Raw genomic sequence first — 27,167 nt, forward strand, 5'->3', positions numbered from 1 at the left:
CATGATGTATAAGTTGTCTACGGTCGTTAAATATATTGTATTTAAATAAATACAATATTATATATGTTATAGTACATTACTATTATTAGTATATTATAGTATATTACTATGTTTTAGTTATAGTGATGTCATAGCAAAAATTTTGCATGACATGTTTGATCCCATCGATCACTTAGTGGCCTTATTGTGATGGGTCCCTACACTAACACTTTACATATAGGACAGGGAATTACATTCATATAGACTCACTGTTACAGAGCAGTCTCTAAAAACTGGATCTCTGGGGTCTTATCTATAGGTAGTGGGTAGAGCATTTATTTAACAAATAAAGTCTTAGTGTAGGGACCCATCTAAATGAGGTCGCCTTGATGTGGCAGATGGGCTCACACAATTTGTCAAATTGTGTGCTAAGAACCTCACAATTATATCTGTAGTCAGTGATACATGTAGTCCATGCATTTTATCATTTAAAACTCTACATAACAAGTATCAGCTCACTAAGCTAGGATCTAGTCTGTGTGCCTAGAGCTGGATCTAATCTGTGTGTATAAAGCTGGATCTAGTCTGTGTGTCTAGAGCTGGATCTAGTCTGTGTGTCTAGAGCTGGATCTAGTCTGTGTGTCTAGAGCTGGATCTAGTCTGTGTGTCTAGAGCTGGATCTAGTCTGTGTGTCTAGAGCTGGATGTAGTCTATGTGTGTAGAGCTGGTTCTAGGCTCTAGTCTCTGGTTCCTCTACAAACTATCCTGAGTGCATTATGCCTCTTCTAACCTACCTGGTCTTTTACTTCTCTTCCATGTGTAATTATTTTTTTAACTATTGTATAGGAAATGTTTTATGTTGCCTTTTTTATGTATACTACATATTTGGCTTTCTTTTAGTAAAAATCTCAGTATGACAGCACGCATCACACACTGCTTCTGTATTTTGGCATAGTTTTTGTCAAATAAATAATGGTATACTCTAATTTGTCATGTGGTGTTTTTCATCTATGGTTGTATTTACCTAATTTGGCAATATGCACACAACCATTATTGAATGGCATGGACAGCACATGGTTGACATTCCTGTGCCGTCCATGTCTCCCCGGCCCTTTCATTGAGGCCAGTGAGCACGGGTTACAAAACGGACAAGAATAAGACCTGTAATGAGTTCTGCTCCCAGCCATGAGCCCCATACACCAGACTGTGAAAACACATAAAAATGAAAATAATTCTTGTAAAAAGTTTTAAAAAACATTTAGAAATGTTTTGCTTCTACAGCTTGCCTTTATATACACAGTTGAATTTTGAAGACAAATGGTAATAAAATATCCAGCTTCAAACCAGGCAGCACGATGATGACTTCTTTAAAACATAGCTTTTATTCTTGGGTCCAAATAAAAGTGTTACTAAGTAACATGGAGTAGACAATAATTAAAGCATAAGAGAGGCTACGTGTTTCCGGACAAAGCGTGTCCCTTCCTCATGGCCATGACTGTAATGGGGTCCATGTGTTTTATGTGCAGTGAACACACAAATTATGCGGAGTGGAAAGTAGTGCTTGAAGTACTTTTCTCTCTGTATGACTCATGCGGACACTGCACGGAAAACACCAGGACCCCATTATAGTCTATGGGGTCCGTGTGCTTTCATTGCTCACTGCTTTTTAATTCATTCAGTATTCAGTTTGGGGGTACCAAATGCAATTGTGATCCAGGCCTTAAAGGGATGTTCCCATGTCCCTTTCTCGACAGCTTTGTCTGCTGTCTCTTCTTCTCACTTCCTGTATTCTTCCACAAACCAGTAGGAAGGGTTTTCCTGTTTGATGGACACTATAATATGAAGTACCTCAATAGATATGGACATTACTTTTACCATGAAAGAGTATTTATTATTATTACTAGAAATCTATAATAATGCTGATCTAATATGCACAGTAAGTGTATATTACATTACACAGGTTTGGAGAAAACTAATATGCTTCTTGGACTGACAATGGACTTGCAGTAAATGTAACTCAATGTTACCTTTGTGTTTACTTTTAGAGATATAAAGCAGTGTCCAAGCATTTATCAGCAAACTGCAATTACCTGACCTGATTGTCAAGACCGTAGATCAGGAAATAACAGCTCTGACAGCAAACACAATCATGAGAACTCAGTACCCCTCTCCATCAGAGAGCATTGAGTTACGTCATCCATCCTATAATGCTAGATAAGGAGACAGAACAGGCTGGGTTCATTGGCAATATGTAAACAATCGGAAGAATAATCTCACATTGCATGCAAGCAAAGCATCTTTGCTAAGGCAATGTATTTAGGTAAACTCTTGAATTTACATAAGCTAGCAGTTTAGGATGTTTAAGTTGGGAATACCTCTTTTAGGGTTCGTTCACATCTGCGCCCGGGACTCCGTTCTGCAGGTTTCAGTTTCCTGCACAAAACTGGGCAGGAGACGGAAACCTGCCGGCATCTTTTCAAACCCATTCATTTGAATGGGATTGAAAAGTGTCTGGCCGTGAGCGCCGGCGAGCGTTTTATGCTCTCCGCGACTAAACCGTTTTTTTTTAAACCGGACACAGAGTCGGACATGCAGTACTCTGTGTCCAGTTTTAAAAAAGCGGTTTCGCCACGGAGAGCATAAAATGCCCACCAGCGTTCACGGCCGGACTTGGCATGACAAGTTTGCATGCAGAAGACGGAAACCTGAAAACAGAGTGCCGAACTCTGGTGTGAACCCAGCGTCACAAAAGTCCTGAATTTAGTGGGGTTGTTCTCAGCAAATTTGGTATAGAATGGCCTGTTCAGGGTGAATCCAGAGAAAGGGATTATATATTGGCTTTAATTCTGCCTTTACCAGGCAGAGGTTGGTAAGTAAGATGGCACTTGTTAAAGCCTATAGGGCAGTCATGGAGTCCTTGTGGATGTCAATTCTTTCATTCTAGTATGACTAAATTGTAAATACATTTATAACCATCAATGCATTGATCCTGAACATATTTTATTATTGAAATAAAAAACATGATTTTTTTTTTAGTAATAACTTACAAAATAACACAAATCTTAGAAGTGCTTTGTGCGACGGGTTCAGTATTTTCGGCTAACTGGTCATTGATTGTGTAGATAGAGGCAAACTCCTGTTGTGTCTGTCGGGTCTCTCCATGGTCACCAGTCTGAGTAACCTTTGTTTTCACATCTGTGGTTTTCTCAGATTTCTGACATAAAAGGTTCTGGCACTTTATAACCTCTTCTGTCAGCAGGAAGATGTCCTCTTCTTTTCGTACATTTTCCCTGTGAAGCTCGGCTACTTTTTCTTTTAAATACTCAATGGTTTCCTGAGCTTCCCATAACTGCAATAGAAATAAAGACAAATAAAATATCTGTAATAATGTGATGTTTTAGGGGCAATACTGGATTCCAGGGTGGGGGGAGACATCAAAACATATTTATGTATGTACATACAGCGTAAGGGCAGTGAACCTTTGGCGCATGTGAAGGAAAGCCTAAATACAACACTAATATTGGGGCAATTACTTTTGACTACTCAATTTACTGTCAACTGGGTGGTCCTACACTGCCCAACATCACTGGAGGACAACCTATGTGACAGTATACATGTATAGTCTTGTATTATCAAGTGGGCAGTTTGCCCATTCAGTTTCATTGTTGTGCAGTGAAAGGTCACCCACTTAACAATATACTTCTATCAGTAGCCAAAATTAACAGCACCAATGCCTCTGGAACTGGGCAAACTACACAAAAGATAATAACTGCAGAGGATACAGTGCAGCTGTGACAACCTATGGCTATACAGAGCAAGTTCTTTTTAAAGGGGTTGTCCAGTTTGAGCAAATAAATGTTATCGTTTGTATAATGAAATGTTACAATACAATTTTCTAATACGATTTACCTATCAATTCCGCATGGTTTTCTAGATCTCTGCTTGTTGTCGTTCATTGTTTACTTCCAGTTGATACAATACATGGTCATATGATGGACACACAAGTGCACAACTCCTTACAGTCACAGCGCAATTAATTAAAGCTCTGCCTTCTAACGAGCTGTGTACTTTGGTGTCCATCACATGACTGTGGGCTAATGAATTGATGATGGAAAACAGAGATCTAGAAAATCATTCATTCAGTCAGTCAGTCAGTCTTGCACAATCCTTTTCAGTATAGTGCCTGAAAATCGAAAGTCCATCATAAGTTGTTTGACCACATCGGCAGGGGTAAGAAGGTTCGGGAATGTTGAATTTTAGAATATCCAATCCTTTGTGCCTATGACAAATACAATGCTGTGAGAGGTAATTGGTAGTGGTTTATTCCTTTCACCCCATTGGAATAAACATACACACTTGTAAGATACGGGTGATGGCTGTTAGGTTGTCTGCCTACAGCTACATTATGTGTATGGCAAGTTATATGCCTCAAGCACACAACTGAGTGTGCAGATCAAGGTTCTTCCGAGGGGGTCTAATGTCCAATGATTATAGAGGAGGTCCTAATCTGCTCCATGACATCGAAATGAAACGGAACTGAACCCCCTATTGAAGTCAATGGGGGACAGAAGCCACTCAAATGACCACTTGGATGTCATCCGAGTGTATTCTGCTATGTAATCGGTCCTCCTTCTGCATTCATGGGACCTTACATTATAACCCTCTGTTAAGTCCTCCTTAACAGATTAATATTAAAGGGGTTTGTGTGTGACATTTTTAAGGGAGTCTACCACTACTAAAATCTCTTGTAATCCACTCATATGGTGTTGTAGAGGCTGTTCGTCGCATAGTGACCATACCTTCCTCCAGTCAAAGTGCATTTCGATGCGAATGTAAATGACCTGTTTGGAGCACCCTGGATGTGCCATTTTCACTTGAGGTTTCCATCCATCTGATCCCAATGTGCAGTCACCACAGGGGAAAACGGCAGCTCTAGAAGAAGTGGCCATGCTTTGGATATACCAAACAGCTCATTTACTTACAGATGAAAATTAATTAATTTTCTTGGTACCCTCTCGACTCCCTATAAAAAGAAGAAAGTCAAACTTACACTACACGTGACTCTTCTGCAGTAATGTTTGAGCTCCTCCATTTGTTCCAGTTTAAGCTGACACTGGGAAAGGAGATGAATCAAGTATGTGTTGTCTGATTCTCCGTCATCTCCCGGAGGATTTTCATCTTGCTCTTTTGGTTCTGGAAACTTTGAATCACTTTCGTCTGAGCTTGAAGCTGAGTCATTATTACATTCTGATACTGAATGTTCTGGATGTGCTAACTGCTGGTTATTGTGTTTCAGCTTCAGGTCAAGGAGTCGGAGGTTTCTCAGTGTTTTCTTAAGAGGAAGGTAAATTTTAGCGTTATTTTGCACTGGTTCCAGCTCTACCCTGAAGTGAGGATCTGTCTCACCAATGTCCACTTCTGTGTCAGCTACAAATGTTGGAAAATCTTCCTCATTCAGATTCTCGGCACTGCCGCCAGTCCAGTACGTGGCCGTCTTTTCATTGCACATTTTGGGTTCTTCCTCTAAATATTTAAAGTCCTCTTCTTCTCTGCCTGTTTCTACACAAGAATGTTGAAGAATCACAAAATCCTGCCCAGTGGTGTCCAGGTTCATCATGTTCCTCATCTTTATTTCGAGTGAATTGTCAAAAAGCTGGTTTACGTCTTCTGTCAGGGATGAGGGACATTTACCTTCCTGATCAACTACTATCTCATCACCTATGGGGTCTGTACTGGATTCAGTATCCAAATGGACATCTGTTTCCCATAATGCAAATGGACTCTCCATGTCTCGTCACTTTCTATTACCTGATGTGTGTGAGGCAGAAAAAAGGCAAAAGCATCAGATAATGAAACAAATACCCCTATTTATGTAACATGTTTCATTCACATAGAGATATCAAGAACACATGTAGCAATTATTCAATATTTTCGTAATATGGTTACCCAACTCCGCACCAGCACCATCTTTCTCACTAGAGGGTGCACTATTTAACTATACAGGCCGAGGGTTTAGGGTGAAACTACACAACTATCCAAGGCTTCCTCCTTCAAAGAGGTCCCCAAGTACTTGTGTACTTTCAACAGAGGAAACAACGCAACATGGCTTAGCCTAGCATACATGTTTATGATGGTGTTGGGAGAGAAAACTCTCAGCTGAATGAGCATTTGGCCATCAACTAGCTCATGTGAATGATCCACTTTAGACCACATGCACACAACCTCTGGGCCCAGACGCAAGACTGCAATTTTTGCAGCCATGTTTCTGTGCAGTATTGAAAGGCTGCCAGTTATAAAGCAGATCCTATTTTGGCCACCATAGCGGCACAGACCTTGTAGAGGACCATACAGTATCCGTGATTGCAGATGACATACTAGTGCAATGAGGACATGTCTTATGCAGATTGGGGATCAGTATTTACGGACCATAAATCCGCTATGGCGTCAAAATCCTGACTATTTTACTACGTGTGAACTAGCCCTTACAGTGTACAAACCCTTTTTCCAATAACATCTTTTATTCCCCATTGCCACTTTCCAAGACCTGTAACTTTTTGTGAGAGGTTTATTTATTTATTTTTTATTACTTTTTACATTGCTTTTTCCGTAACCCCCAGAAAAAAAAGACAATGTAAGGGCTAGTTTACACGGAATTCTGTATGTACACATTCCGTCGCAGCTGCCGCGACAGGATGCCGGTGCAGTGGCATCCGGTTGCGGCATTCCGCTCCGGATTACACCCAAATGAATGGGCTGCAGCCTCACACTGCAGATGCCAAGGCTGATTCATGTGCTAGACCTTCTGTTACAATTATACCTATGGGGAAACCGCCAGTGTTTTTGGAGGTATAATCGACATGCTGCGAATTCCAAAACCGCGCCGGTTTTTACCGCAAACTGGGCATGGGATTTGCTAGAATCCCATCCACTTTGCCATTACTGTAAAACGCTGCGATTTTTCCTGTAGTGTTTCCGCCACAGGCAAATTGCAGAGTTTCAGTTCTGCGGGGCCCTGGTCTTACTATTAGGCTGGATTCACACAGGTTTTTTTGGGGCCAGATTTTGAGACAAAATCCGCGTCAGAATGTGGCTCAAAAAACCGCCTCCCATTGAAAAAAGAAGCGACATGCCCATTCTTCAGGCCGATTCCATGGCGCAATCCACCGCAGAGTCCGCGGCACAACACTCCCTCCTGACTAGGCCCATTCATTTGGGCCTAATTCGTAGTGAAATGCTGCGATTGGATGCCGGTGCAGTGTATGCAGTGCACCGATATTCAGTCATGGCTAGTCGTTTTTTTGACTGGATTCTGAGGTGGCCTTAGACTCAAAATCTGGTCCAGAAAACCCCGTGTGAACCCAGCCTTAGGGTCCATTCACACGGAGGAAAATGGTGAGGAATTTGGTATGGAATTTTCCACGCTGAAAAAAAAAGCCTCCCATTGATTTCAATGGGTTCTGCACGGAAAAAGGAACCCATTGAAGTCAAAGGGAGTCTTTTTATCGGCGCTGATTCTGCCGTGAGTTATCGTGCCAGTATCAGCGCCAACTTCCTCCGTGTGAATGCCCCCATAGCGACCATATTAAATCTACGGGTTAACCCATTGTGTGATTTTTAATTGCAGTAATACCTAGCACATGTCATTTTACATTTCACCTGTATTCTAACAACCATTGCATGAAAACCTCTGGTTGACTTGCTGTTAGCATACAGAGATGAATAGTAATATAGACTTGTCATATACTAGTCATTGCTGTAATTAAAAACTGCATTCAGTTCTTCAGCAAAAAAAAGGCGCTGTATAAACCCAACCTCAAGGATCAATGGAAAAATGACACAAGGGTAAGAGCATGCTGTGGGCTGAAAAAATATGCAACATGCTCCATAGATCATGTGGTTTTGTATTGCACAGTCTGAATGAAGTGGTTTTTGAACTCCATTTCACACCCATGTACCATCTGCCCACTGTTCGGCCAGACTGCCTTCAGGAACAATACCAGGACAGGCCCTTGGAGATTAATATCCAACTTTGGTCTGGCACTTTAGGAAGAGGGGGAGGGGAAGAAACTCATCTTATGATTACCATGTATAGCCAGCTATACAATAAAATATATATATGAAAAATTTACTTATAGATAATATTCCCTTCAAAAAGACATAAAAATTCTCACTCACAAAAAATTGCAACTTTATCCATGGCCTACATGGCAGTTTTCTGAGTCATGATAAAGCAGCCTTGTTGAGTTTTTTTTTTTTTTTTTTTCCTATTTTGGTGCCAGTTTTGCTGTGATATTGAACCAAAGCCAAGAGTGGAAGGCAAAGGCATAGCCAGAATGAAGGAGAAGTTCCTCATTCTCATTCCTTTTGAACTCACTCCTGGCTTTAACTAAAAAAGAAATTGAAGTTCTGCAGAGGCAAAAGCAACAAAAACTCTATTTATGTCTTTTGCCTTAAAGAGAATCTTTGACCAGGTCTGAAAAGCCCAATGACATAGAACATCTGATCGGTGAAGTCACCCTGATGATTTTGGTGTTTTATTTATGCAAATCTGTTCAGTTATTCTAAAGATATAAGGCCTTTTAGTGTTGATGCAAATTAGGGTATACTAGCCAAATGGGAGGTAACACTGCATGACATACAGCTCAGTGTTACTGCCCACTTGTCCATTACACCCAAATCTGCATCAACACTAAAAGGGCTTATACCTTCGGAATGGCTAAACAGAATTGGATAAACCATACATCAAAATGCTTATGGTGACACCAACTACCAGATGGTGTATGTCACTGGACTTTCCAGACCAGGTGACAAGTTCTCTTTAAAGGGGGTTTCTAGTGAGCTCAAAATATATTGCAATAGTCAAAAAAAAAAAAAAAAATTGAATAGTCCTAACACAAAAATATGTACCCTCACCAATCCAAGCCCTGCTCAACATACAAAGGTCCCCATGTCTCCTCTGGTCTATACTTCCTAGTGTCGGCCAGTCATTGAGGAGGATTATTGCTATGGACAGTGATGGGGTGAGCAGGTAATGTCTGTGTACTGGGTAACATTAGGAAGTAGAGACCAGCAGGAATCCGTGTAGTGTTGGAAACAGACACGTACAGGAACTGATACTTATCATTTTTCTATGTTAGGACCCCTTACTTTTCAGTATATTTCTTTTTTTTTTCTGTTAATTCTCTGGAAACTCCTTTAAGAATAAAATCCCACATTTCATTTGAGTAAAAAACCAAATAAACCATAAATACATTTTTACGTCCATAAGATACAGATGAAGTCAGTGAAATGAGTCTATCATGGTTGCAGATTCTCATTGGAATAGACCACATAACAATGACTTCTAAATATAACAAGACTTACCTGATGTTACGTGTGCTACTTCCGATGTATATGAACCTGTTACTGTTTCTTAGGCTTCTGCTGTAGAGATGCTCCGCAATGGTGCTGTGATGGACCTTCTCATATATCATGGATTGTGTTCCACTTTCTAAAGTGTAAACTGAGATGTGCACAGCGTTATCCAGCAACCATTAACTGCTTCCATGCTGAGTGTATCATATTCATTCCCCTAAAGGCTCAGATCTTGGGCCCTTAAAGGGGCTCTATCAGCAAAATTTTGCTGTATGAGCCCCACATATGCGTGAATAGCCTTTAAAGAGGCTATTCAGGCACCGCTAATCTTATTTTAAACCCCCGTCCCGTTTTAAAATAAAACGGGTCCATACAGTTTAATGTCCCCCAGCAGTGGCCCTCTATAGATTAGTGTCTCCAAGCAGTGGCCCTGTATAGTTTAATGTCCCCCAGCAGTGGCCTGTACAGTTTAATGTCCCCCCCACAGTAGCATGTACAGTTTAATATTCCCCAGCAATACCTCTACACCATTTAATGCCCCCCACTAATGTCCCCACAGATCATAATGACCTCCATTCAGTGTCCCCATACAGTTTAATGTCCCCCAGCAGTGGCCTGTACAGTTTAATGTCCCCCAGTCTAGAAACCCATGAGGAACTAATACACAAACTATACTAGAAACTATATAACTTTTCATTATACAAACAATATCATTTGTTGCTCAATATTTTTCTGATACTGGACAATCCCTTTAAAGGGGCTCTATCAGCAAAATTTTGCTGTACGAGCCCCACATATGCGTGAATAGCCTTTAAAAAGGCTATTCAGGCACATCTAATCTTATTTTAACCCCTTCCCGCCGATGGCATTTTTTGATTTTCGTTTTTCGTTTTTGACTCCCCTCCTTCTAAACCCCATAACTTTTTTTATTTCTCCGCTCCCAGAGTCATATGAGGTCTTAATTTTTGCGGGACAATTTTTTCTTCATGATGCCACCATTAATTATTCTATATAATGTACTGGGAAGCAGGAAAAAAATTCAGAATGGGGTGGATTTGAAGAAAAAATGCATTTCTGCGACTTTCTTACGGGCTTTGGTTTTACGGCGTTCACTGTGCAGCCAAAATGACATGTCCCCTATATTCTGTGTTTCGGTACGGTTCCAGGGATACCAAATTTATATGGTTTTATTTACATTTTGACCCCTAAAAAAAATTCCAAAACTGTGTTAAAAATTTTTTTTTCTAAAAGTCGCCATATTCCGACGGCCGTAACTTTTTTATACATAGGTATACGGGGATGCATAGGGCGTCTTTTTTTGCGGGGCCGGGTGTACTTTTTAGTTCTACCATTTTCTGGAAATGTTATTGCTTTGATCACTTTTTATTCAAATTTTTATCAGAATTAAAACAGTGAAAAAACGGCGGTTTGGCACTTTTGACTATTTTTCCTGCTACGGCGTTTACCGAACAGGAAAAATATTTTTATAGATTTGTAGAGCGGGCGATTTCGGACACGGGGATACCTAACATGTATATGTTTCACAGTTTTTAACTACTTTTATATTTGTTCTAGGGAAAGGGGGGTGATTTGAACTTTTAATACTTTTTATATTTTTTTATATTTTTTTTTACTTTTTTTTTAATTTTTTTTTGCATTTATTAGACCCCCTAGGGGTGTTGAACCCCAGGGGGTCTGATCACTAATGCAATGCATTACAATGCTAATGCATTGCAATGCATTGCAAAAAAGCATCATCTCTTTTGCAGGCTGTATACACCAGCCTGCAAAAGAGAGAATTTGCAGACCGTCTGGGAGCCTTTAACAAGGCTCCCGGCTGTCATGGCAACGTGACGTCGGCCCTGGAGCATGCTCCAGGAGCCGGCGATCCCTGCCAAAATGGCGGCGCCCATGCGCCGCCGGGAAAATGGCGCCTCCGGCGCCTTTGACAGCAGCGCCGGAGAGGTTAATGCCTCCGATCGGTCTGCTTAAAGCAGTAGACACCCGGCGGCTATGACGGCCGCCCGGCTCCCGGGTGGTCGCCATAGTTACAGACCCGACACGCGCCGTACTATTACGGCGCATGTCGGGAAGGGGTTAAACCCCCGTCCCGTTTTAAAATAAAACTATAAAACCATATATGTAAATCATATCTGAACGTGCACCCTGGGCGGTGATGCACGATCCGACGTCATCTTCTGACATGCCTACCTCTCCTTTCTTTTGGCGATGCCCTCCGATCCTGCCTCTTCCCCAGCTTCATCTTCTTCTGGCGGTTCAAAGCCGATTGGTTGAAATCCGGTGAATGCACAGTAGTGCTCCCTCCGGAGCTACTGTGCACATTCATCTGTATAGGGCCACTGCTGGGGGACATTAAACTATACAGGGCCACTGCTTGGGGACACTAATCTATAGAGGGCCACTGCTGGGGGACATTAAACTGTATGGACCACCTCTGGGGGACATTAAATAGTACGGGCGGCCACTGTTGAGGGACATCAAATTGAGTGTAAATTTCAGGTAAGTTTATCCTTGCAGTAATATCATAGTAATGTGTTATTGTTACAGGAGTTCAAATAACTAATTGATTAACAATAATTTAGTATTGTATTGAATTTGAGAGAAATGAAACCCGTCTAATTTTTTCTACGTGTGGCCCCTTTTCTCGGCCGAGTTTGAGCCGCTTACTCTATGGAGATCTGCAAACGCCAACAATTTTCTTTGCAATTTTAGCTTCTTCTCTTGCAAACGCCCCAGTGGCAATGAGTCAGGTGTACCAAGTAACTACTGCATGTTCCTCCCCTTTTATAAATGCTGCTGTGATAATAACAATGAAGATTCGCAGCCTAGGTGTGGCTCCATAGTTAAATGTGCAGTACCAGCAATAAATATAAGTCACTCATTTTCTGTCCTCAGTGCTATGCTGTGATTATACAACAAGCCTAGACATTCACCAGTAATGGCAGCTTACAAAACAGAGGCCAAACAACTATTTGGAAATGTAAGAGCAATGAAGGGTGGTTGGAGAAAGCTGATCGCAGGTGCAGCACCAGACAGGACAGGGGTCAGGGGACCTTATTGCAAGTCCTAGAGATCTATCAGACATTTATGGCATGCTGAGGATAACATCTAAATGTCTAAAGTAAAAATACCTCTTTTGCTATCATCAGAAAATATTGGTAGTGCCCCACGAGTAGGGACAACGTAGCTATTCCCACTGGGTGGATGAGTAAGGACCCATAGACAGCACGGAGTGTGATTCTGATGTGGGGCCAAGTTTGCAGTGGAATGAACGCAGATGACAGTCCAGGGTGATGTCCAAGTGCATTCACAACTACAGGGGGGTTCTGATCCGTTCTTTTCGGATGACACAAATGATTATAGAGCAGGTCCTATACTGACCCGTGTCATTGGAACAGAATGGATCAGAAGCTCCCATAGACATGAATGCATGTCTCCAAGTGCATTCTGCTGCAAACTCACTCCCACATCGGAAGTACACTTACATAGGTTCACACTAGCGTTCGGCTTTCTGTTCATCGGGTCCACTTGGGACCACTTAACCTAATCTGCTTATAAAGTGGTTACCTGCAGAAAGACATAAACCCCCATAGACTATAATGGGGTACACCCAGGTTTCTGCCCAAATATTGCAAACAGGACTTTTGTCTCCACATATTTCAAGAGGAAAGGAAACCCCCATCAGAGACCGAGAGCTAGGGTGAACCTAGTCTTAGTCATGGGACCTAAAAACAAAGCTAACTCCCGTTTTCAACTAGATCCAGAGTTTCAAGCATATTACTGGGTATTGTTGGTTTCAGATAACTTTTCTTTCATGTATATAGCCATCTTAAGTCACTGACAACCCAGTTGTGTAAAATAGAAAGAATGAATGTAAATCTGCCACACTGAACATATTGTGTGAACAAGGAGCTAGGTAGACTTGTGTATGTTATAGTGAATAAAAATCAAGTATAACTATCATTGCCCACTCTAGCCTTCATTGCTATGAGTAGGTTCTCTCTGACTGGGTGCCTAAAATGTACCTCCAGTTATAAACAACCTTTCATAAATGGATAGTACAGGTTAATATATGAAGCTTTGCAATATATTTTTATTAAAGGAATATTTGTAGGCTTTGGTTACTTTCCAGATATTAATCTGTGAAGAGAGGAGAGGGATAGAAAAGACACTGCTAATTTGTAGATAAGAGGCTGATACTGCACAGAATTAGACAATAAATCAACTGGCAGGAAAATAGGGTCCATTCACACGGAGGAAAATGGTGAGGAATTTGGTGTGGAATTTCAGTGCTGAAAAAAAAGCCTCCCGTTGACTTCAATGGGTTTCCACTAGAGATGAACGAACAGTGTTCTATCGAACACATGTTCGATCGGATATCAGGGTGTTCGCCATGTTCGAATCGAATCGAACACCGCGTGGTAAAGTGCGCCAAAATTCGATTCCCCTCCCACCTTCCCTGGCGCCTTTTTTGCACCAATAACAGCGCAGGGGAGGTGGGACAGGAACTACGACACCGGGGGCATTGAAAAAAATTGGAAAAAGTCATTGGCTGCCGAAATCAGGTGACCTCCATTTTAGACGAATAGTGGATTTCAAATCCGGGTCATATGAGAATGTGAACTTTGTGACTATGAGACAGGGATAGCTGTACAGGCAGGGATAGCTAGGGATAACCTTTATTTAGGGGGGAATGTTATTAAAAATAACTTTTTGGGGCTCTATCGGGTGTGTAATTGTGATTTTTGTGAGATAAACTTTTTCCCATAGGGATGCATTGGCCAGCGCTGATTGGCCGAATTCCGTACTCTGGCCAATCAGTGCTGGCCAATGCATTCTATTAGCTTGATGAAGCAGAGTGTGCACAAGGGTTCAAGCGCACCCTCGGCTCTGATGTAGGAGAGCCGAGGGTGCACTTGAACCCTTGTGCACCCTCAGCTCTGCTACATCAGAGCCGAGGGTGCGCTTGAACCCTTGTGCACACTCTGCTTCATCAAGCTAATAGAATGCATTGGCCAGCGCTGATTGGCCAATGTATTCTATTAGCCTGATGAAGTAGAGCTGAATGTGTGTGCTAAGCACACACATTCAGCTCTACTTCATCGGGCTAATAGAATGCATTGGCCAGCGCTGATTGGCCAGAGTACGGAACTCGACCAATCAGTGCTGGCTCTGCTGGAGGAGGCAGAGTCTAAGATCGCTCCACACCAGTCTCCATTCAGGTCCGACCTTAGACTCCGCCTCCTCCGGCAGAGCCAGCGCTGATTGGCCGAAGGCTGGCCAATGCATTCCTATGCGAATGCAGAGACTTAGCAGTGCTGAGTCAGTTTTGCTCAACTACACATCTGATGCACACTCGGCACTGCTACATCAGATGTAGCAATCTGATGTAGCAGAGCCGAGGGTGCACTAGAACCCCTGTGCAAACTCAGTTCACGCTAATAGAATGCATTGGCCAGCGCTGATTGGCCAATGCATTCTATTAGCCCGATGAAGTAGAGCTGAATGTGTGTGCTAAGCACACACATTCAGCACTGCTTCATCACGCCAATACAATGCATTAGCCAGTGCTGATTGGCCAGAGTACGGAATTCGGCCAATCAGCGCTGGCTCTGCTGGAGGAGGCGGAGTCTAAGGTCGGACCTGAATGGAGACTGGTGTGGAGCGATCTTAGACTCCGCCTCCTCCAGCAGAGCCAGCGCTGATTGGCCGAATTCCGTACTCTGGCCAATCAGCACTGGCTAATGCATTGTATTGGCGTGATGAAGCAGTGCTGAATGTGTGTGCTTAGCACACACATTCAGCTCTACTTCATCGGGCTAATAGAATGCATTGGCCAGCGCTGATTGGCCGAATTCCGTACTCTGGCCAATCAGCACTGGCTAATGCATTGTATTGGCGTGATGAAGCAGTGCTGAATGTGTGTGCTTAGCACACACATTCAGCTCTACTTCATCGGGCTAATAGAATGCATTGGCCAGCGCTGATTGGCCGAATTCCGTACTCTGGCCAATCAGCACTGGCTAATGCATTGTATTGGCGTGATGAAGCAGTGCTGAATGTGTGTGCTTAGCACACACATTCAGCTCTACTTCATCGGGCTAATAGAATGCATTGGCCAGCGCTGATTGGCCGAATTCCGTACTCTGGCCAATCAGCACTGGCTAATGCATTGTATTGGCGTGATGAAGCAGTGCTGAATGTGTGTGCTTAGCACACACATTCAGCTCTACTTCATCGGGCTAATAGAATGCATTGGCCAGCGCTGATTGGCCAGAGTACGGAATTCGGCCAATCAGCGCTGGCTCTGCTGGAGGAGGCGGAGTCTAAGATCGCTCCACACCAGTCTCCATTCAGGTCCGACCTTAGACTCCGCCTCCTCCAGCAGAGCCAGCGCTGATTGGCCGAATTCCGTACTCTGGCCAATCAGCACTGGCTAATGCATTGTATTGGCGTGATGAAGCAGTGCTGAATGTGTGTGCTTAGCACACACATTCAGCTCTACTTCATCGGGCTAATAGAATGCATTGGCCAGCGCTGATTGGCCGAATTCCGTACTCTGGCCAATCAGCACTGGCTAATGCATTGTATTGGCGTGATGAAGCAGTGCTGAATGTGTGTACTTAGCACACACATTCAGCTCTACTTCATCGGGCTAATAGAATGCATTGGCCAGCGCTGATTGGCCGAATTCCGTACTCTGGCCAATCAGCACTGGCTAATGCATTGTATTGGCGTGATGAAGCAGTGCTGAATGTGTGTGCTTAGCACACACATTCAGCTCTACTTCATCGGGCTAATAGAATGCATTGGCCAGCGCTGATTGGCCAGAGTACGGAATTCGGCCAATCAGCGCTGGCTCTGCTGGAGGAGGCGGAGTCTAAGATCGCTCCACACCAGTCTCCATTCAGGTCCGACCTTAGACTCCGCCTCCTCCAGCAGAGCCAGCGCTGATTGGCCGAATTCCGTACTCTGGCCAATCAGCACTGGCTAATGCATTGTATTGGCGTGATGAAGCAGTGCTGAATGAGTGTGCTTAGCACACACATTCAGCTCTACTTCATCGGGCTAATAGAATGCATTGGCCAATCAGCGCTGGCCAATGCATTCTATTAGCGTGAACTGAGTTTGCACAGGGGTTCTAGTGCACCCTCGGCTCTGCTACATCAGATTGCTACATCTGATGTAGCAGTGCCGAGTGTGCATCAGATGTGTAGTTGAGCAAAACTGACTCAGCACTGCTAAGTCTCTGCATTCGCATAGGAATGCATTGGCCAGCCTTCGGCCAATCAGCGCTGGCTCTGCCGGAGGAGGCGGAGTCTAAGGTCGGACCTGAATGGAGACTGGTGTGGAGCGATCTTAGACTCCGCCTCCTCCAGCAGAGCCAGCGCTGATTGGTCGAGTTCCGTACTCTGGCCAATCAGCACTGGCCAATGCATTTCTATGGGGAAAAGTTAGCTTGCGAAAATCGCAAACTGACAGGGATTTCCATGAAATAAAGTGACTTTTATGCCCCCAGACATGCTTCCCCTGCTGTCCCAGTGTCATTCCAGGGTGTTGGTATCATTTCCTGGGGTGTCATAGTGGACTTGGTGACCCTCCAGACACTAATTTGGGTTTCCCCCTTAACGAGTTTATGTTCCCCATAGACTATAATGGGGTTCGAAACCCATTCGAACACTCGAACAGTGAGCGGCTGTTCGAATCGAATTTCGAACCTCGAACATTTTAGTGTTCGCTCATCTCTAGTTTCCACATCAAATTCCTCACCATTTTCCTCCGTGTGAATGGACCCTTCTACTTCACCCCTCTCTGCTCCATAGAGCTCTATGTATGAGGCTGAATATAGAGACAAATATAGCACAATTGAAGGAGGAGGTGGGCAGCTTAGTAAGTGGATAAGGAAACAGACCTTCTTAAAGGTTAATCGGTTAATAAGTTCAACCAAATATCTTTAGCAGTGTTTTGACTTTTTTCTGGGTTTCTCCAGGAGCTCCAGGCATCTTCTGCATTTGCTTACATGGGTAGCTTCCTGTTTTCCTGCAACTACCATGATGCCTTGTGCTTCACTCAGAGCTGACCCCCTCCCTGTTTCCCTAACTAGCCCGCCCACTACACTAAAATAACAGAACTTAATGTAAAGCACATTTCAGCAACCTATTATAAAGACACTATTGCAGTTGCCATCCTCTGCCTCAAATTTATCGTCGATCTCATACCTTTTTAGTAAATCAGGGGCATGGAAATACACATTTGAGGGCGGGTTCATACCAGCGCCCGGTCTCCATTTTGTGGGTTTCTGTCTTCTGCCCAAGAAACTGGAGAGGAGACGGAAACGCGGCAGTCAGTTTTCAAAGCCATTCACTTTCATGGGTTTGCAAAGTGACTGCCCATGAGTGTCTTCTGCTTCTCTGCGGCAAAACATTATTCTTTTTTTTTAACTGGATACAAAGTCGGATATGCAGGACTTTGTGTCTGTTAAAAAAAAAAAAAAAAACGGTTTTGCTGAGACCACCAAATGTTGCTTACGGGTGGACACTGACTGCCGGGTTTTCATGAGCGTCTTCTGGTCTCCTCGGCGAAAGTTTTTTTTTTTTTTAACCGGACACAAAGTCCAGCATGTCCGACTTTGTATCCGGTTAAAAAAAAACAAAACAAAAAAAACGTTTTGCCGCAGAGAAGAAGACAATGCTTACGGGCGGTCACTTTGCTAACCCATTCAAGTGAATTGGTTTGAAAACTGACTGCTGTTTCCGTCTCCTGTCCAGTTTCTCGGGCAGAAGACGGAAACCTGCAAAGTGCAGACCGGGCACAGGTGTGAACCCACCCTTAGGAAGATTGGCCACAATTACTAAATTAGAGGAATACAGATTAGGCTCGGTTCATATCTGTATTCAGGTCATTCCATTCCCCTCTCTGCATGAAAAAAGCTGAGAGAAAACTCCTACAAGCAGCAATTGTCACGCCGCATTTCTCGTGTGGAAACTGAACAAAAACCACACAGACCCCGTTATAGCCTATAGGGTCCATGGGTTTTCTAAGGTAACCATTTTTTTTTTTTTTTTTTAAATGTGGACTAGGCTTCCATTTGGGGGAAGGTCCCCAAACAGAAACCCATGCACAGATGTAAACCAGGCCTTACCTAGACTGGTGTTTGTTCACACAAGAAAGTACTTAAAATAGGAAGAAATCACTTGCATATCTACAGGCCACACTGAACTGTGAGCAAGTTTACAGTAAAATAACACTTGACAACCCCCCACTTTGCTTTCAGATCATTTTCAGCAGACTGTATGTTGTTGGAATGGTTTACAAACTAGATGTTTATTGTATTACGCCAGGAGACAGACAAATACTCCCGTAACACCACATTTATACAGCACAGTAACTCTATTCAGTGCTAATCCGCATCTGTTATAACTTGCTGAATGAGGCAAATTTAGACATTGTTTCAATACCAAGCCGGGTTAAATCTGGAATATCTGTCTGGTATTTTACATGTAATTTGTAGACTAGTGTATGAAGTCTGAAACTATGTATTACATTTATTAGCATATCATGATTATATACTTACCACTTCACAAATGGGTTGTTACCCTACATAGCAATGTATTTATCCATGAATATGAAATACATATTCTCAACACCCTGTACGCTCAAGTAACACAATACAACGTTTCAGCGGTGTGTTGGGACAGATTGGTTGCATCAGGTGTCTCACTTCAAGTTACATTATGTTTACTCCAAGTCCAACATTTAAGATTGAACTTAGAAAATAGGAATGGTTATATATAGTTTGTGTGCATGTGTCCAAAACTGGGATATAAAATACCAGCCCTTACTCATTTATGTTTCAGTGGATGGACTACATTAATATACACTAGTTGGCATGTAAGTAAGAAAATGACAAAAGTTGAGACTTGAACATTACTTAGTATAGTAATTGTGCACTTTGTCTAAAGATAGTGTTACACAGCAACTTTGATAGACTCCCATTGAGCGACCAATGATCACCATCATCATGGCCCAGGTAGCTATATAGCCCTAGACTGAATCCTGGTTATTGTGAAGATGCATTGAATTAGATTCTGTGTATGGATGACTCCGATTCATAAAGTCACATGGCAAAATACACAGCCAGAAGACTCTGTATGTTACAGGTTGCTTAACACATGGCTTTTTCTTGTGCACAAGGCCATTGTGGCAATTAGGATTACCTTGTTTCTCCAAAAATAAATCCTACCTGAAAAATAAACCTTTGATTGATTTCGCAGGGTTTGTGGAATAAGGCTTGAACTAAATACACTAGTTAGTCAGCACCTACAATGCTAGGTTATGTCATGTGACATTATGGTGAAGAATAGGTACCGTATTTTACGGACTATAAGGCGCATTGCCCATGAGCGCCTTATAGTCCGTTTCGGTTCATATATAAGGCGCACCGGACTATAAGCCGCAGTCCGGTGCGCATTATATGTTATTGAAAGCGGCGGCAGGCAGACTTTGCCAGCGGCCGCTTAACCCCCCGCTTCTATTGGAAGCGCTCGGCAGGCGAGAAGGGGCTCTATCAGCAAAATCATGCTGATGAGCCCAACCGTAAATGTTATATTAAACAAAACAAATCAGAAAAGATTCCGATTGCCTCTGGTGCCTGAAAAATAAGACAAATTCCAAAAATAAGCTTTAGCCCTTTTTGTAGGAGAGAAAAAAAAAAAAACCCATCCCATCTTATTTTCAGAGAAAACCAATATGGGGCAGGAATCACACCTGCGTCCAGTCTCCGTCTTCTACTCAGAGAAACTGGACAGGAGACGGAAACCCGGCGGTCAGTTTTCAAACCCATTCACTCCGCTGTGAAAGTTTTTTTTTTTTTTCACTGAACAAAGTCAGACATGCAGGACTTTGATTAAACAAAACAAAGTTTCACCATAGAGAGGCAGCAGACGCTCATGAACGGTCACTTTGCAAACCCATTCATGTGCATGGGTCTGAAAACTGACCACCGGCTTTCCGTCTCCTGTCTAGTTTGTATCAGCAGAAGACGGAAACCTGAAAGTGGAGACTGGGTGCAGGTGTGAACCCGCCCCATATATGACCCATGTGGAAACTTCACCAGGATAATGGACATTAACAGCAATCTTACAAGAGGGCCACAATATACTAGAATAAAGAAGTGAATGGAAACAAGACTTTAGGCAAACTCCCCTTCCTCCTCCAGCTTTATTGATAGTTTAAAATTACATTTCTATGTTCCAGGACTTCAGTTTCTTTTACCCTCTGACTTTAAAAACTGATTACAAGCAAATGAAACTCAAACAGTTGTCTAAAGTGATATAGTATACAAAAATAACATCTTGATTTCTGTGAAAACATTTCTCTGCAGCTCCTGAACAGCTTACTTTCGCTATATTCATTGATGCATGTTCTGGGTTTTACTCATTACTTCCATGAAAAGGTAAACAAAAAAATTCCAGATCTTTCTTTCACCTGCATCTCCGATTCTATCTTAGTGGCCGCGCTTGCCAGATTTGTACACAGGGCCACTCGCCGACATTGACGTGTTAACTCTGCCTTAGCCCGATACAGATGTAGTTGATGTCGAGAACAGCTGAGGTCAGACAATGAGACCATCGGAAATTATAAATTTGCAGAAGTTTTCACAAACTCTCCCAGTAGCAGTTCTCCCTTTTGCACAGGTGCTACAATAAACCTGAGAAGGGTCTACTGGTCTGACTCAACTCTTCCCATTCATTTCTTCCCAACTCACCAGTGGCACGGAAAGGGGGTTCTTTAACAAAGCATTATACATAACACCTCTACCAAACTAAACATAAACATTTTTTTGTAGTTAAATGCAGGAAGTCGTTTTTTTCCACCCTTTCCTCCTTTTGCACGTCAAGTAAAGCTCACTGGCCTGGGACTAGCTCTATCTGCCAACCTTTGGCCAGTGAAGAGGATTCAGAGAAAATAATACAACCATCAATCAGAAAAAGGAGGGGCGACAAAGGAAATTTAAGCTGTAGCTTCAATCGTGCATTCCCGTGCAAGGTGCCCCGACTCCCCACAGCGGTAACAGTTGACTTCACTGGTCTTGCTGCAGTTGATGGCTACATGGCCAGTCTCTCCACACCTATAAAAGATTAGAAGTAGATTTGTTAGAGTATAAAGAAACATACATGGTATACAGAAACAAGGCAAGTGCTAATTCTCACACACACACACCTTCACATTAGTGTCTACATTATAGCCGTAATTTCCAGCCCCACGAAACCCTATGGTCAGGCTGGACATTGTTGTCATGACATGGACAATGACATCTTACCTGTAGCATTTCACTTTGGTGCAGTCTTTCTGGATATGACCAAACTCTCCACAAGAATAACATTTCTGTTCATCAGCGTGGTCACAGTCTCGAGCAAGATGACCTGGCTTGCCACAATTGTAGCAGCACTGCTCTCTCTCTTTCCTTGGCTCCTTGCAATCCTTTGCAATGTGTCCACCTCGGCCACAATTATAGCAAGCTGAAAAACAAACCAAACAAGGCAAATACATTAAAATACGGAATTTCATACATTTTGCAGACATTAAACAAACTGAAGCCTGTCTGTCAACTTCAGTTTAGATATTTAACCTAAGTAACAAGTAGAGTAAAGAAATTGCTTTACTTCTACAGATCACAAGTCAGAGCATGCATTATACCCTAGAGCTACATCCAAAGGACTCTTAGCACTACATGCCAGCTCAATGTCTGCGCAGAGCTTGCGGCAGATAAGCATTTTGGAAGGTGTAGACCATAAACGCGCACCGTAAAGTAATCTGAACACTATACAGTGGCTATACACCTATAGCTGTTCACTAAACTTATTTGTCTGACTGCAATTACCTTTAGGAATTATTGAGAAATCCAAGCACATCACTGGTCTATCTCCAGCATTTACCAGGTAAGTGAATGATGCAACAACAAACTTCCCAAAGCCTTCAATGATACTTAGAAGATTAAAGAAAGGATGCCGCAGCTTTTGACTACATGCATTAGGCTGGGATCACATCACCAGGCTTTACAGTTACAGAAACAGAAGGCTTATACGGGGACAGAGCTGTCATATGATGGCCCATATTGGGCCCAAGAGGACAGTTTTACCGACATTGATAAGTAAATCAGATACACTGTACCAATATAGGGGCAAAATATTATTTTCTCAAAGGTTATTGCATCAACAGTATTTATGATTTTACAAACTGATCAGAAAAAGGAGGTAAGTCCTTGTCATTTCACCCAGGCTGTACTGTGCACCTTCTGGTATCCACCATGAACTGTGATGGTACCGGTGCTGTTGTTAACCCTTTAGATGTTACGGTTTACTGCAGTATTTAAGGGGTTGTATACCACCAATTCTCTTACCATCCATAGCACCTGATACTCATCATTTGTTCCAGCAGAAGTTCTTGCCACACATGGCCCCAAGAAAGGACTTGGAACGTCATCAGTGAGATCCTGGACCCTTTCCTGTGACTGCTGAAGCCACTGATTGGCCTCAGTGGTTACATGTGGCGAAAACTTCCACAAGAACAAGTGGTAAGTATCAGGGGTATAGTTCTCATCTTCCATGGGCTCTTGGCACAGAACTGAAATCTCCTTTAAACTATACATCAACAGGTCAGAAGGGGCCGTCTTCATAAGCACCTCAGTACTTTGCTCAAGAAACTAGGCAGAGATATCTGTGCAACGACAATTCATATGAATTCAATCTCTAGCTTCTCCCCCCTGTAATAGAAGATCTTTGCTGCTCTTGTCAGATTGTGGCCGACAGCCATTTGTGAAGGAGTCTGACTGGGACGGTGGAAAAGGAAAGGAGCTGAAGTCTGTGGTTTGGTCTCTACAGCCCTGCAGTAATGTACAGCGTCAATATACACCTTACAGCAGCACTCACCATCCTCCTGTAGATCACAATCCTTAGCAAGGTGGCCAGACTCTCCACAACGATAACAAATGTCTGGAAGAGATGAAGAAATAAATTGGAACCCTAAATTGGAGAAGAAAAAAAAAGTATATTAATAAAACTGCAAAGCAATAAAAGGTGTTAAAAAAAATAAAGAGGGCCAAGGGGTGTATATGGCAGCCAAAAGCAGGAAACCTCCCAAAACAAATAAAAATCATGTTACCTCTTGAAGAGTTAAATCCACCACGTCCACGGCCTCTTCCACCTCGACCACCACGTCCACCACCAGTAGGGCACTCCCTAGCCCAGTGACCAGAACGGCCACACTTAAAGCACTCGTTGCTGCTCATGTTTTCAGAGTAGGTTTCTATAAAGAAAAAGAAAAATCCTAAGCAACATAGCACGCACAAGCAAACTAAAAAACTAGCATTCTCGCTACAATCAAGAACAGATTGCAAAAATAAGACACATCCAACCCCCTGACAAACTACAAGGGAATCTTGGCTTTGTGACATCAGCCTGGCTGAGTATTATCAAGGGCTGCCAAATAAAGTGTCATTTTAAGACTATTCCTATCCCAAATCTCTAGGTTTTATCAGTCTGTATTGTAGCATTGTTACTTCTGCTACAAAACTATTATAAGCCACTATGAAGTGCGGCGAACTGCTCAGTCCCACTGGGCACAGCAGTCACCTGAGCTGCTTTACATCTGGCCCAACCAGTGTGGGAGGTGTAAAACAATAGAAGACTGTGGAGAAGGTGACTAGCGCTGCAAAATAAGTTCAAGACTAGAGATGAGCGAGTAGTATTCGATCGAATACTATTATAGTCTATGGGAAAAAACGGGAATGTTGTTCCAGTTTCCATGAAAACCAAAGTTCGACACATTGGATCCTCCAAGCTCAGGAAGTAGCAGGACGAGGAGGTTTTTGAATTGAATTCAATGGAATTTTCCTGCGTGGTATTCGACCGAATAGTAATATTTGATCGAACACTATTCGCTCATCTCTATAGATGTTAACTTGCACACTTTATTTTGTTCCCACGCCATCCTGCCATAGGCTAATGGACACGTCACTCACTGTACACTATCCATCTGAGGATTGCTGATATGTGAATAACTAAACGAAATTCAGTGGCATGTAAATAAGAGGGGAGTGGTATATAAAAAGGGGCGTTCACTAAACAGATGCAAATGTAACCCGAGATGCAGGAAATCTAAAAGAAACCTTTGGGTATGTACTTTACAGGACTTGTGCAGCAGAACCAGCCATTCGTTACATGAAGGTGCTTTTATTCTAACATGTCAGACATCAGTCTACTTTCTATACTGTCCCATGCGGGAGTGAGAAAAAAAAAATCAATTTTTCCCACTTTTTATAATGTTGCATCCTGACAAGTTTCACATGCAGCACCTTGATATTTTAGCCACACCCCTTGTCCCCACCCACTTTTCTTCTCTCAGTGGGATAGTCACAAACCACCTCGCTCCAGGAGACTTTTTAGAATGAGTCTCCCATGGATTTGTCTTCAGGATTTTTTTTTTTTTTTTTAACATCTATAAAATCTAATAAATTAAACATCTCAAGTACATGATGGGACTACAGCAATAGGAGTTATTGAACTGAACCTATCCCATTTGCTAGATCCAGAACTCTCCGGGTACACTGACGGGCTCTGAGTTCAATATATCACTGCATCAAAAGATCACGTTGGTAGGATCCATGTGCTCACTTCTGCCAAGATCCCAAAAACCCCTTTAGTGCAGGTTATCATCTACTATAAACCATGGAATGCTCAAAACAATAGGCACCTTAGGCCAGGTTCATATCTGCATAAAGGTTTCCATTTGCAATCAATTTGGGACCCCCCCCCCACCCCAAACGGAAACCTAGTCCGCTTAAAGCAGTTACCAGCAGATCCCATGGACTATAATGGTGTCTGCATGGTTTCCACCCAAAAAGGGCTAAAAATACAAAGAAAAGAGCAGCATTTTACAAGCAGAGAGAGGAAACTAAATTCCCGCATGGAAAGCCTACACTGGTGTGAACGCAGCTTAAAATCTTAATCTTCTGTAGAGACCACAGTCCCTTCTTTCTAGAGACACGAGTCTCAGCAGTCTGTATATTCTATAACACCTACTCTAAACCCAAGGGGTGAGAAAGTGATCCCTGGGGACCCGCAACTGGGACTACAAGAACAGATCAGACACCTGTGTGAATAGTCCCCAGTGTGATCACACGTGCACTACAGCTTCATTCACACTAGTGACTTATGATCGGCGTGGGTCCCAGGTACAAGACCCTTTAGGAAGATTTCACTAAAAATTCTGTTAACCCCCCCCCCCCCCAACAAACGGCAAACCGCCGATAATCGGAGGCTACTTAACCTAGGCTTGGGGGCGCAGGCCCCCGGGATGTCCAGCACGAGACCCCAATCCCCCTACCCTTATATGGAAGAGCCGATGCAGCACGTGTTCCTGCGCTCAGCACGACCGCGGCTGAAGTTATTAATAGCACGCGGCGCATAGACCGTGCTCAGCCCCAGGAACACGTGAGTGTGGAGGACGGAGGCCGCAGGATGCGCGGAGGAGCAGGCCGCAGCACCGGGAACAACCGAGGCAGCGCCGCCAATAACCTGCACGATGGCCTAATCCCAGAGCGTGCCTCGTAATACCCAGTCTCTATGAGCATAACGCGGCCAGGCCTAGCACCGCGCCCCCTCCTCTCAGCGTACACCTAGCACAGCTGACAGCACCTCCGCACTCCCGCCGTAAGGCCTAGCGCTTATTTCCCTACCTCTTCCGAATCCCACAGTCACCCCGACTCCTTCCCGCAACACCCGCGCTCTTACTCACCGTTTAGCTGCTGTTTATCTCCAGTTCCTCTTCGCTGCGCCACACGCGGTTTGCACACGACCCCAAAATGCCCGTCGAGCTGCGCACGGCGCCCCTGCTGAACCAACCAATCAGCTTCCAATACGCACAGCCACTGCCTTACCGAGAGCCAATCACAAACGGCGTATAGCCCACAAGACCACGCCCGCTCATAGTTAAGCTTGTGTGTCGCTTGTCAATTAGAAAGAACCACTTAGTTATACAGTATGGGGGTCTAGGTTTTTAACGTAGGTAGGAAAACGAAGACACTGCAGCAAACTCTACTGTAAAACGTTATGTCGGGTAGAAAGTATGTGTCTGTTATTATAATATGAATAAATACAAGCTTTGTATTCACGTTAGATTTTTATTAACCAGCGCATTTGTTATTTACCCCCCTATCCCCGTGCAGCTTCGGCGTGTACAGTGTGCTCACGGACAGTAGAGCTAAATGGTACATTCCGCCCACGTGATCCGAGGCGCGCTTTGGGGAGGTTCCCGCCTTCTGACCTGTCATTTTACCTCAGTCAGGCGGGGACGCCATTTTCTGCTTTTTATAACCAGCTGACTGGTTTCTGAGCTGTTGTCGTAGTGTAACAGCGTGCATGAGCGTAGGGTTACACGTGTTGTATTTGAGGGCAGTCAGTGACTGCTGCATGCCATAAAATGTATGCATTCCTCTCATGTGTTTAGCTGCAGGCAGCAATATGGCTTAAAAACTAGATTTGTGAGAGAAAAAACGTGAAAAATTCGGTGGTAATAAAGTGTAGTGTATTTATATATGTGTCCTAAAAGGACAGGGGCGCTATATATAGATATACATATCTCACTAAGCTGCCTGTGATGTGTCCTGACAGATGTCTGGGGTATAATAAGCATTGTAGCAGGAGAGCAGGGAGTCACTTGCCTATTTTCTGTGTAGATGGTCACTACAATTACAGAGATTGAGTAAGACTCCATATTGATAACCTATCCTTATCATTATTATTTATTTTACT

The 27,167-nt window shown here is 43.2% G+C and overlaps 1 protein-coding gene across 2 annotated transcripts; it reads right to left on the reverse strand.

Moving 5' to 3' along the window:
* Positions 1 to 20,544: 20,544 nt before the first annotated feature.
* Positions 20,545 to 26,274, reverse strand: CNBP (CCHC-type zinc finger nucleic acid binding protein). 2 transcript variants are annotated; one of them, XM_075287208.1, is made up of 5 exons: positions 26,152 to 26,274; positions 23,518 to 23,661; positions 23,286 to 23,348; positions 21,677 to 21,875; positions 20,545 to 21,484 (listed from the first exon to the last, which is right to left on the reverse strand). In XM_075287208.1, the coding sequence occupies exons 2-5, from the start codon at positions 23,642 to 23,644 to the stop codon at positions 21,367 to 21,369; spliced, it is 507 nt and encodes a 168-aa protein (XP_075143309.1). In that variant the 5' UTR covers positions 23,645 to 23,661; positions 26,152 to 26,274; the 3' UTR covers positions 20,545 to 21,366. The 2 variants fall into 2 exon arrangements, with proteins under 2 accessions (XP_075143309.1, XP_075143308.1); XM_075287207.1 differs by having other exon boundaries at positions 23,286 to 23,378.
* Positions 26,275 to 27,167: the final 893 nt, after the last annotated feature.

Source organism: Leptodactylus fuscus, chromosome 9 (genome assembly GCF_031893055.1).
Source record: "Leptodactylus fuscus isolate aLepFus1 chromosome 9, aLepFus1.hap2, whole genome shotgun sequence".
In the NCBI taxonomy this organism is placed as follows: domain Eukaryota; kingdom Metazoa; phylum Chordata; class Amphibia; order Anura; family Leptodactylidae; genus Leptodactylus; species Leptodactylus fuscus.